Source organism: Haliotis cracherodii, unplaced genomic scaffold (assembly GCF_022045235.1).
Source record: "Haliotis cracherodii isolate W230 unplaced genomic scaffold, xgHalCrac1.p SCAF_14, whole genome shotgun sequence".
NCBI classification, from domain to species: domain Eukaryota; kingdom Metazoa; phylum Mollusca; class Gastropoda; order Lepetellida; family Haliotidae; genus Haliotis; species Haliotis cracherodii.
This window is the reverse complement of record NW_027266269.1, coordinates 38,208,791-38,221,393: the sequence shown is the minus strand read 5'-3', so window position 1 is coordinate 38,221,393 and position 12,603 is coordinate 38,208,791. Positions and strand designations below refer to the sequence as shown.

The 12,603-nt window shown below is 43.0% G+C and overlaps 1 protein-coding gene across 1 annotated transcript in view; it reads left to right on the top strand.

Annotated features, from left to right (window-relative positions):
- The first annotated feature begins 5,118 nt into the window (after positions 1–5,118).
- LOC139460815 (thyrotropin-releasing hormone-degrading ectoenzyme-like) overlaps positions 5,119–12,603 on the top strand; it is a 36,393-nt gene continuing 28,908 nt past the window's right edge. Inside the window, exons 1-2 of the mRNA XM_071242293.1 lie at positions 5,119–5,623; positions 10,298–10,829. Of these exons, the coding sequence (XP_071098394.1) occupies positions 5,392–5,623; positions 10,298–10,829 (764 nt within the window). The 5' untranslated portion in view covers positions 5,119–5,391. The remainder of the gene's footprint in view (positions 5,624–10,297; positions 10,830–12,603) is intronic.

The following is a 12,603-nucleotide window of genomic DNA, read 5'->3' as shown; positions in this document are numbered from 1 at the left end:
TCAAATTGTGATGATACCAGGTGTTCGCGAAAAGGCTAGCGTGCCCCACCGGTGGCAAACCTTTCTGTGCCTTCTTTATAATTTGAAAGTTGTTGGTGAATCGTTTAACAGCAAACACATAAAACAGTTTTCATCACCAAGACGTCAAAAACAACAGGAAGTTTGGAAGCAAGCCAATGATATCGATAGAAAGACACCTTTGCTCTATGTGCAACATTAACTTCATTGAGTATGCACATAAATGATCGATTTATAGGTTCCAGTATCATATTTCATCAGATCTAAACTTAAATGCCGGCTTATTAGAAGCATTATTAATGAGATCAAAACGTGACGTTCCGAAATGCAGCATTTTAACATTTCTCCTCTATGTCAGTTTTGAGAGTTGAATGTATCAGAACAACCCACAACGTCAAACGACGTGTCATCGTGGGAATATTGCTAAATATGGTGTTAAATAACATTTATGCATTCCCCACTTCACTCACTCCAACGCCAAACGACGTGTTATTGTTGGAATATTGCTAAATATGGTGTTAAATAACAAGTGCGCGTTCTCCCACCCACTCACTCACTCACTATTGTGCACGGACTCTGTATTGGTATGTTCCTAGTACCCCACGCTTGTCATCAGAGTCACCTACAGCCCATGCAAGTCTATGAACTGGCAAGTCTAGATTACTGCCGTATCAGGTCTAATGAAGAGAATCTTTGGGCTCCTTTTTATCATATTTAACAATTGTGATTAACCACTGTTTTTACCTGTCAAATATGTTCATTTCAGAGACTAGACGTCATGTCAGTCAAGGCCTCGGAGAGATGGCTGCGTTCCTGTTCTGCTAGTCACTCATGACGTGCATGGTTGCTCATGCTGTCAGTCTCTGGTTTTATCTGTCCCAAATTCGATCCTTTGGCCAGCGTGATGTCACTATCCACTGGTCAAACGGCTCTAATATTTCACACAAGAAGTTATTTCTGCGGTTCGGGATAAATTAGTCAACATATAGTTGACACAGCTAGTAAACATATGGCAACTCACCATTGGTATAATAAGTACATACTACCTGCATATAGATGCTTATACATTGTGGGTGAGAAAGATGAAGCATCACAACACTTTTTGGATAACTATTTGTGCCCATTCGAAGCGTAGTTTGTGACATTGCTTCCGAAGGTGTTTAATAATAATAAACATACTCCCAGGCGAGACCGAAGGCTGAGAAGGAGTGCAACAGAAAATTCTAAACTCGCCCGCCTTCGGCCCCGTCTGCGAGTTTGTTTGTTATTATTATAAGTTACATGTTTCTGTTGAATGAACATTGGATACACAACTGCACGACCAGATCACTCAAGGCACCCCCTATACATTGGGGGTGAGAAAGATGACGCATCACGATAACACCATTTGGATAACTATTTGTGCCATTAGTGTCCCCATTCGAAGCGTAGTTTGTGACATTGCTTCCGAAGTCAAACATATTCCCAGACGTTGCCGAAGGCTGAGAAGGAGTGCAACAGAAAAATTCTAAACTCGCCCGCCTTCGGCCCCGTCTGCGAGTTTGTTTGTTATTATCATAAGTTGCATGTTTCTGTTGAATGAACATTGGGTACACGGCTGCACGACCAGATCACTCAAAGTGAACAGTTCCGATACAAATCGTTCGAAAACTCCGTGGAAGTGTGCCTGACTTCTGTTTTGTGGCCCCAAACATCCCAAATCTGCACATTAACATTCCCTATTGATCTCCAGCGTGAAACGCTGTGAGTAGATCATAGTTGTCTTTTCTTATACCGATGGTGACCTTGCCCTTCGAAGCTGCCACTGACACGTTAGCAGACTTGAGTTCAGTTATAAACGTTTTTGGCGTGCACGCTCTCTCCCTCTTCCCTCTATAATTTCCCTCTTTCAAAATGATACGGACAAGATATAAATTCAGCTGATAGATCCAGGAAACCAAACCATTTTGATTGTCAGCCGAGACCCCGTCGTTGCGATGGACTGAGTGTTGGTCCGAAATTCAAATTCATTTTCCTTTTTATGTGTTCTAACAGTTGTACAGCGTACTAACAACAATGCCCCGGAATGATATTCGTTGTAGATATTCGTTTTCAAGGATATTGAGCGTTGATGCCGGCATGTTTGCACACACAACAGCAGGAATACGTTGTTAACGTGTATGCATAGAAATGTCAACAATGCCCATATTTGGGCATATATTAATATTTATACACAACCAGATTTACAACCGGTTTCAGTTTGGCCTGTTAACGACAGAAAGTTTTTATACATTTACACATAAATACATATTTGAATTGGGTTATAAATAAAATACCACACTCATTCTCGTTAGATTCAATTTTTACGAAACTCGTGAACCCTGTATGGTATTTGACCGAGCGAGTGTGAGTTTCGTAAATTTGGTTTCTAACGAGAATGTGTGTAGTATTCTCCATGTACCTACTTACGTGAGGTGTTTCAAGAGGAAAAGGCTAGGTTTCGACATACTGGTTAAGTTTAAGATTGGACCACTGAAGGCAACACTGAAGGGTGTTCCATGAGAGACACTGAATAACATGTACTTGTAGAGCTTGACCTAGTTGGAAGGTGTTTAAGAATTGACTTTCACTTCCTGTGAGTGTTCCGTGCAAATTGAAATGCACATGCGTTCCCCCATTGTCTCAACATCCAATCAAAACGGATAGCATTCATTCGTTATAATTGCTACCACATGCCAAGATTGACAAGAAATCAGCGACACCAAGCCCTTAGACGATTGCAAGCTGGACAAACCGCCCGGCAAGTAGCCAATGCATTTCAAGTCCACGTAAGGATCATATACAGGCTCCAGCAACGGTAACAGACCACCAACACTACAGATGACTGACCACGTAGTGGAAGACCAAGGGTCACCGCCCGACGTCAGGATCGTCAGATTGTGTGACAGCATCTTCAAGAACGCCTTTTTACTGCTGCAGAAACTGCTCGACAGACCATGGGGACGCACCAGCGACACACTAGTGCGGACACCGTGCGTCGACGATTGACGAGCAGACACCTCCACTGTCACAGGCCACACCGAGGAACCATTCTGACACCACGTCATCTGCGGGACCGTCTTCGGTGGGCAACCAGCAGTGGAGAAGAGTCCTCTTCTCAGACGAGGGCTGTTACTGTATCTCAACAGTCGGTCCAGGGAGAGGCAATGGTGTCACAGCAGCTCGGTGTATTGATCAAGTCTTGAGACCATACCTCATTTGGCACGTCGCTGCAACCACGAGTTTCAGCATGATAACGCTCGTGCCCACACTGCTAGATCAACAAGAGACTTCCTCCAGCAGAATGGCATCAGAACCATGCAGTGGCCTGCCCTCAGTGCCGATTTTAATCCCATTGAGCACCTGTGGGACGAGATTGAACGACGGCTGATGACGTCCGACCAAGGCCGACAACTGCAGCTGAACTGCGTCAGGCGTTCCTCAGAGTGTGGGCTCAAGTGACTTTGGCCTTCATCAACCGCCTCATCCATTCCATGTACCGACGTTGCACGGCAGTCACCAATGCACATGGCGGACACACGAGATACTGACTTGTGATGCCATTTTCTCAGAGTCTAGTGTTGTGTTTCACTTGAACACTTGACACTTTCATTTCAACCTTGATGACCAGTTTTGCCAAGTTTCATCTTTTTAATATCTCAAAGTATGTTTACAGTGTTTGGACAAATAAGTTTTCTCATATATCTATCCATGGTGACGTTTCTTTTGCGGTTCTCTATATATGAACGCGGACCTTCCTCACTTCTAGAACGGTTCATGGGCACTTACAAGGTACAGCGCGTGGTTTGGGTGTAACTTTAGATTAGATCACTTAAATTCCACTCGCACAAGAGAGAGCGGATGAGTTCTTTTTGCATGCACACATGTAACATTATATGTCCGTCTGAACAACAGCAGGCTGTGCGGAAAAAAAGAAGTCGTCATGTTTAACACATATGTCTATTGACCCAGCAATACCCAGTTGTTGGAAGCTGCGTACATAGCTATGCATTCTTGCTACCTGCTTATACCTAGCCAAGGATGCCACTCCACTACCAACTTATACCTGGTCAAGGATGCCGCTCCTCTACCCGCTAATACCTGGTCAAGGATGCCGCTCCTCTACCCGCTTATACCTTGTCAAGGATGCCGCTCCTCTACCCGCTAATACCTGGTCAAGGATGCCGCTCCTCTACCCGGTTATACCTGGTCAAGGATGCCGCTCCTCTACCCGCTTATACCTGGTCAAGGATGCCGCTCCTCTACCCGCTTATACGTTGTCAAGGATGCCGCTCCTCTACCCGCTTATACGTTGTCAAGGATGCCGCTCCTCTACCCGCTTATACGTTGTCAAGGATGCCGCTCCTCTACCCGCTTATACGTTGTCAAGGATGCCGCTCCTCTACCCGCTTATACGTTGTCAAGGATGCCGCTCCTCTACCCGCTTATACCTGGTCAAGGATGCCGCTCCTCTTCCCGCTTATACCTGGTCAAGGATGCCACTCCACTACCTGCTTAAACATGGTCAGGTGTACATCGTTAATCAATATTTGTTTAATAATGTCCGTTTCGATGCCTGTACCGAAGTGATGGAGGTCTCAGACGTTCACTGCTTTAGCGAAACCCATGATCACGAATATGATGCTGACAAAACAGAAAATAAATTCAGCGAACCTGGATTCACACCTACTACTTTCTGGCATCCCTAAGGGATGAAACTCTGCACACAAAGAATGGCGAACACGTAGACGACTGGGCCACCTGTGTCCCCGATGAGGTATTCATGAACTCATAAAAAAGAGCTATGACAGCTGAAGGATTTCAACAGTGCGCTATATCCGAATTCGCCACACAGATCAGTATACATGTACAGACAAAACCACAAAGAAGAAGGCAGAAAAATAACATGTATTGCCACAGAGTTGTAACTGCTGCGCCTGTTTGTCATGACGTAAATGCAGTGGTGCGTGTGTGAGATATTTTGTATTGATGGCTGAATGATAGTCGCAGTGTGCGGGCTGAGGAGAAGGGTCCAACGATCCACACATCTGTAATAAAATAGATAATATTATGTTTTAACGAAACAACTTGTTTACCGTAGATGTATCATGTGCTAATGCTGCAGAATACTGTGGTGTAAAGTTTGACTGCAAGTCACGCGTGCTCTCTGGAGGCGGAGATGGAGTGACGAGAAACGCGATGGGAGAACCAGCCCAGGCTTTGCTATTCCATCTGTGAAGCTGCTCGCTTCATCGCTGGCACTTGTCGAGGGAGGAAACCGGAACTGCTTAAAACAAACACAGACAGCAAATATACAGTCACCCAGTATACTGTATGCTATAGTTGTGACGGAGGATGGACGAACGACCAGGGGACGCGTCAAAGGAGAGGACAAGAGGCTTCTATCTGAGTGTCCCCTGTGCCTGTGCTTTGATACTGCTGGCGGTGATACTGGCTGCTCTAGTGGGCATTGTAGTGTTTCTGGCAGGACCACGGCATGTTGTGTGTCAGTGCCACATGCCTAATACGTCACTTCCGGTCAGGGAGATGAGGGTCAAAGAGGAATTCCAAGGAGTTACTAATTCAAGTATGTACACCATTAAGTTAATAGAATTATGAAATTAATGTTCGTTTTGAGACGATGGTGTTTGAATATGACTTTGATTGTTGTGTAAAGGAGTGTCGTATCTGAACTTCTATAAACCAATGATACGTATTTCATTAATATCTGTATAGGGAAAAATATAATGCATTTATCGATAAAATATCAACAGTTATCAATTAGACAGTGTACGTGTTTCCGTGGGGATTCCGCGTTAGAATTTGACCCCATTAAAATATGCTGCTTGTAATGGTTCGGGGGACTGGGCTCGGAGACTGCGTGTCATCGTACCCCGCCGACGATGTGGATCGTTGTTCATGCTGTCAACCACTGGTTGTCTGATCGAGGGCAGGCTTCATCACATGTGTCTCTGGACCACGTTTTGTTTGTTTGTTTGTTGTTTAACCGCATAGCAATATTCCAGCTACGTAAGTATCCGTCACTTTACAAAGCGCTCAGCAAAACATGTGATGCAAGACGCCTTTGCTGTTGCGCCGCGAAGCCATTCGTGACCAACTCGTGTTTTACCGGAACAAGCCGAATAGCGACTCTGCCCTCTGGTGGCCACTGGGTTCCGTCTAAGTGCAAGTGGGCACAGTAAAAGGAATGGCCAACTAGTTGCGTAATGATTCACGTATGTTTCCCCCATGTCATATATATTCCAGATGCTATTCTAACACAGCGGGACTAACGGTATTTATACAGTATGACTGAACACATTTAACTGTGTCTAGGGTATATGTTTAGATGCAAGACATTTGTAAAATCAACATGTTTTCCTGTGGGATTCTTTGACTGAAGTACCTGACGTCATACGCGCATTCTGACTGGTTTGTCGTATTTTCGCACATAACATTCGTCGATAGCGTGACGAGTCTTCTTGCAGGTTACGGAAAGGGGCGAGTGGTGACGAATGCCGCGAAGCGTGTACAAAGACTGTCCAGAGAAAACTTAAAAGAATGAGATGGAATTAAAGAATGACAAAATTGTATGAAATGTCGGGTAAGAAAATTATGGACGGTTAAGTACCACTGGGGAAAGTTTATATTTTGGGAAGAATGCCAGGTTGTGGTAGGTTCCAAAAACCGAGTTTTCATTTCGAGGAAGGATGGACAATGAAATGTACAGTCTTCATCTCGTGTGTCCACCCTCGTCAATGTGACTCATGCCGGCCCACCCTCGTCAGTGTGACTCATGCCGGCCCACCCTCGTCAATGTGACTCATGTCGGCACACCCTCGTCAGTGTGACTCATGTCGGCCCACCCTCGTCAATGTGACTCATGTCGGCCCACCCTCGTCAATGTGACTCATGCCGGCCCACCCTCGTCAATGTGTCAGTGTGACTCATGTCGGCCCACCCTCGTCAATGAGTCAATGTGACTCATGTCGGCCCACCCTCGTCAATGTGTCAATGTGACTCATGTCGGCCCACCCTCGTCAATGTGTCAATGTGACTCATCTCGGCACAGTCTACGGATTTCAATATCATAGAGAACATTTGGTTAAACATTAAGGTCCTCAAACACGGGCCGAAACTATCAGTAACCCCTCTGAACGTTTCACGGCTATTGATGACATTTTGAACCATATTGGTTTGGAATATATTCGACAATTGTATTCAACACTTCGAACTGGGATTCTTTAAGTCATTCGTATGAAGGGCCATCTGACCAATTTTAAGCTAGGTCATTAAAAATGTGTCAAATTTCTATTCTTCAAAGTTGTGAAAGTTTTGTAAACAAACGGACACCATATTGGAAGTGACGAATACTGTCCACCGACTTCAAATGATGGCGGTCTGTAAATAATAGAATCTGAACCAGATAATCCAGTGATTGACATCATGAGCATCTGGGAGCATGCATGATACTAAAGAAATATGGTCACACAAACAAGTCGGATGCGTAAAGACGCCGTGTTGTTCTACACCAGGTTATCAGGGAGTGATGTGAAGACATCGTATCCTATGCTCTTCAGCACAGTCGGGACGGTAGGGTAGCATTGTGGGCTAAGCGTTGGCTCATGACGCCAAAGACATGGGTTCGGTTCCCCACACAGGATAGAGCAAGGTATAGAGCTGTTGCACACATATATACACGTGCATGCACGTCGCAATGTAAGTTTTACGTGACATTAAATCCTATTTCACCTCACCGTCACAGAGGAAATCAGAACACAAACAATTCTCAAACACTGCCCGGTCATGCAATACCATACACAGATGAGTCAACGGACAGCCACAATTATACTTTCAGTGTCAACAATAACCTACAGCCTTGTCATTCAATCTTAGAACAAGATTTATCTTCCAGGATTTGACAAGGAAAATCATGAATGTTTGCTCCGCAAAGAAACGAAAATATACTCTGATGAGCATGGGTCATGGTAATAATTCTTTCTGCGATTAGATAGTTATAATTAATCGGGCCAATTAGCTTTTCCTATCGGTGTATAAACTTGCTGACATCGTTATGTACACAAGGTTGAAGAAATAACATAAACACTTGTAATCCTAGATATATATATATATATATATATATATATAGATACGTGCCCCGGGCACACTGCCCCTGTGCGCCCCTCCTGTCTGTTCTCGTGGTGTCTGTGATGCGGGGAAACGTGAGACTGAGAGAACGTACTCCAGAATGTACGAAGCTGAGTCATTATTTTGGTCTTTTCATATTTTTGTTGTTGTTTTTTTGTTTAACGCCGCACTCAACAATATTCAAGCTATATGACGACGGTCTGTAAATAATCGAGTCGGGACAAATCGAGTGATTGATATTATGAACATCGATCCACGCAATTGGGATACATGCATCAACCAAGTCCGCGATCGATTACGTTAGTCACCTCTTACGACAAGCACAGTAGCCTCTGACGATAAGTATTGGTTGCTGAAGATCAATTCTAACCCGGATCTTCATGGATCTGGACTTTTCATAACTCAAGACTACATACTACACACAGGCGTGTTATAAATACATAGTTGGTATTCAACGACTCCCGTGTATACCACACATGTGACAGGCCCTAGTACATCAAGACGAGAACTCGGTTTACGCGATTAGTTTTGAGTTGTGGCAAGAGCACCATGTCGCAAATATGACGGTTACCTGTAAATATTTGAGTCTTGGCCAGACAGTCCTGAGACTGATATCATGAGCAACGATTCACGCCTTTGGGGTACGTTGACATTAACAACGATTCATGAAATCGCTTCTTACCACCAGTAAAGGCTTTAAGGGAACCAATTCCAACCCGGAATCCAAACGATTGTGTATTAACGTAATGGTGGATATTAAATCATTTTTAAAAGTTTCTTAACGAGCAGGTCAGAAAGTAGGCTAGTAACAGCGGATACGGGCGAGATCTGTACACCTGTGCTAAAGGTTATCAGAGAAGTTCTGATATCTCAAGCACGAAGACTTATCTCACTCACTGCGTGTTAGACATTAACAACGATTCATGAAATCGCTTCTTACCACCAGTAAAGGCTTTAAGGGAACCAATTCCAACCCGGAATCCAAACGATTGTGTATTAACGTAATGGTGGATATTAAATCATTTTTAAAAGTTTCTTAACGAGCAGGTCAGAAAGTAGGCTAGTAACAGCGGATACGGGCGAGATCTGTACACCTGTGCTAAAGGTTATCAGAGAAGTTCTGATATCTCAAGCACGAAGACTTATCTCACTCACTGCGTGTTAGACATTAACAACGATTCATGAAATCGCTTCTTACCACCAGTAAAGGCTTAAGGGAACAAATTCCAACCCGGAATCCAAACGATTGTGTATTAACGTAATGGTGGATATTAAATCATTTTTAAAAGTTTCTTAACGAGCAGGTCAGAAAGTAGGCTAGTTACAGCGGATACGGGCGAGATCTGTACACCTGTGCTAAAGGTTATCAGAGAAGTTCTGATATCTCAAGCACGAAGACTTATCTCACTCACTGCGTCTTAGGTGTTCCAAGTGCATGGACAAGTTCAGAGACTGGTTGAGAAAGAAAACATTCTCCACTGTATACTGAAAGGGACATTCTCGCGATCTCGCATTCTTAACCTTTGGAAACAAGACACATATGCCCATATCTTCATGTTTCCTGTATACAGGACCTTTTGTCATAATTCAAGACGGAGAGAATGCGACGTTGGAACGTTGTAAAATCTCTCAATCTGGAACTCGCGAAATTTATATGGAGAGTAGATATGTTTTTCAACTACGGCTGCAAAACTAGATTTTTCCATTAAACCTTTTAAAATATAAACGTAAATATTGTTTTACAAGAAACTCCTTGTAAACTTAATAGCAGACAATTTTTTTGTTAACAGTATGAGTTAAAACATTTTTTTGGAAGATTTTTCGGAGATTCCCTCCCACCTACCTCTTTTTAAAATAATTTCGAAGATTATACGCCCCCCCCCCCCCCCCATCACCCCCCCCCCCCCCCCCCCCCCAACACACACACACCCTCCACTAAACGGTCGGCTCCCTGCTGATGTCCTTTTCAAATGTCTGCATTTGCCTTCCACGTATAGAATTTCCTCAATTACCTGCTGTATTTAGAGTTAGGATCAACCCTGTAATCCAAGTAAATACATAGTGCCCTCCCGTGTTGAGTCAGCTTCATACATTTTCCAATTATTTTTTTAAGGCAAAGATTACCTAACGACTTCCACGATGACATCAATGATGTCATTGTCGGCCTCAACCCCACAGACGTCACCAACGTCAACCTCCTCCTCTGCTGCACCTACAACCACGACAACGACCACACAGCCGGCGCCTGTAAACAAAACCCTCCCTGGTCAAGTGGTACCTTATCACTACAACATACAACTGTTTATGGACATCTACCAAAATAAATCAGCATTATTCAAACTCCACGGTAACGTATCCATCTTCCTTGACGTCAAACAACCGACGTGGAATATAACGCTTAATGTCAAAGAGCTAACTATATTTAGAGAGTCTCTGTCACTAAAACCATTAAGAGCCAATCAGTCCGCGCCAAGAATTGTACAGACAATATCTGACAAAGAGAGGGAGTTTTATATCCTTCTGTTACACATGGAGTTGACAGTTGGCGAGAAATACCAGCTGTCGATTGGTTATGAGGACCAACTGACGTCATCACCATACGGGATAGCTTACAACGCCTATAAGGACGAGAATGGACGGACACAGTGAGTACATTTACCGGTCGGTCATTCTTAATGTGTTGGGGCGGTCGGGTAGCCTAGTGGTGAAAGCGTTCGCTCGTCACGCCAAAGACCGGGGTTCGATTCCCGACATGGGTACAATGTGTGAAGCCCATTTCTGGTGTCCCCCACCCCGATATTGCTAGAATATTGCTAAAAGCGGCGTAAAACCAGAATCACTCACACCCATTCTTAATGTCCATTGGGTTTGATTGCTGTTCCACTCCCCACTCAGGAATATTCCAGCTACATTTATGTATATAATCGAGTATGGACACACAACATTGGAACGATGACAATCATCCAAGTCTCCACAGCTGACCAACCAATCCACATTTCGCCTCTTACAACTGGTTAATGTGGACAATGTAGTTCAAACGGTGCAACTGTTAACGTAGCAAATATGTTTATCTGTAACTACCCTCCAAAAAAAGAAACGATATTAACAACATTTTCCAAAGTATATTTCGTGGGTGAAAATTATTCCGTATTGCAATACTACATAAAAAGTAAGTCTTTGGTTTTTAAACCATACCTCTCAGTTCAATTTAACATATGTTAGGTTTTCAGTTCACAATATCTTAGTTTTGAACACACAATACCATTCAGAAAGAGGTCAAACGTAACAAATGTTATATTTGGGATAACACTTTCCGGACGGGACTCAACCCAAAAAGGTACGAGGATCTGTAATTTACTAAGAAAGTGTTATTCTAAATTTAACATTTGGTACAATAGCTTAAGTTAGCGATATTATATCCAAACATTGAACTGTATTTCTGCTTAGTTAGCACTCGAATATTTCTACATTGTTATATTTCTTGGAATATAATTGTATCTAAAGCTTGTAAAAATTTAAACAATTTTTTTCGCATAATACTCGACAGCGGATGGGTATCGTAGAGATCTTATCTTTTTTCAGCTTAAATTTACATTTCAAACATGTTAAGGATCGTATACTTGCAAATTTATTTCTCATCCCCATCTTTATTTACCATTCTTTTTTCACCCAGCAACACATTACGTATCACAAACTGAATCATAAATTATTGATGGTTAATTAGACATATAGTAAACTTCGTTTATAACGAACACGCTTATAACAAACTTACCGATATAACGAACTCAATTTTTAGTTCCGGACATTTCATTGTTTTTAAGCTGTATATTTGCTTATAACGAACTACGGTTATTACGACTAAAATTAGTGGTCCCTTTGAGTTCGCTATAACCGTAGTTTACTGTAATCAAATTTAACAACTGTTCTTTCAGTTTTCAATTACATAAAAAACAAACTCGGTATTCTTTTGTTTGCCCCTTTGTTTTGATGCGCAAGTCACGGATTTCCTGTACGCGTCAGGACGTGTGGTTTTCACAAATCAGTCAGTTAATGAAATGGATTTTGACAATCACCAAGATTTAATACGATAAATAACGTTGTTGGCCGACTTAGAGCTTATGTGGTCAACACTAAAGCCGGTCTTACAGTGCTAGCTCACTGAGATACAATACCACAGTTTTAAGTAGATGCCCCACTCAGATACAGTATAATGGCTCCGAGCCGACCGGTCTTTCTTGTATCGCCTTATGCCGAGCAGCAGGCATGGTAACAAAGAGTATCATCTTTGCATACGTCCCCTATAAATAGTGGACCTCCCCTAAAGATGGCAGTGACAATCTTGACCTCAAGCCGTTGAAATGGTACACCACTTAGTCTGCGCTTTTGAAAATACTGATAGTTCAAAGGCATATCTATGTT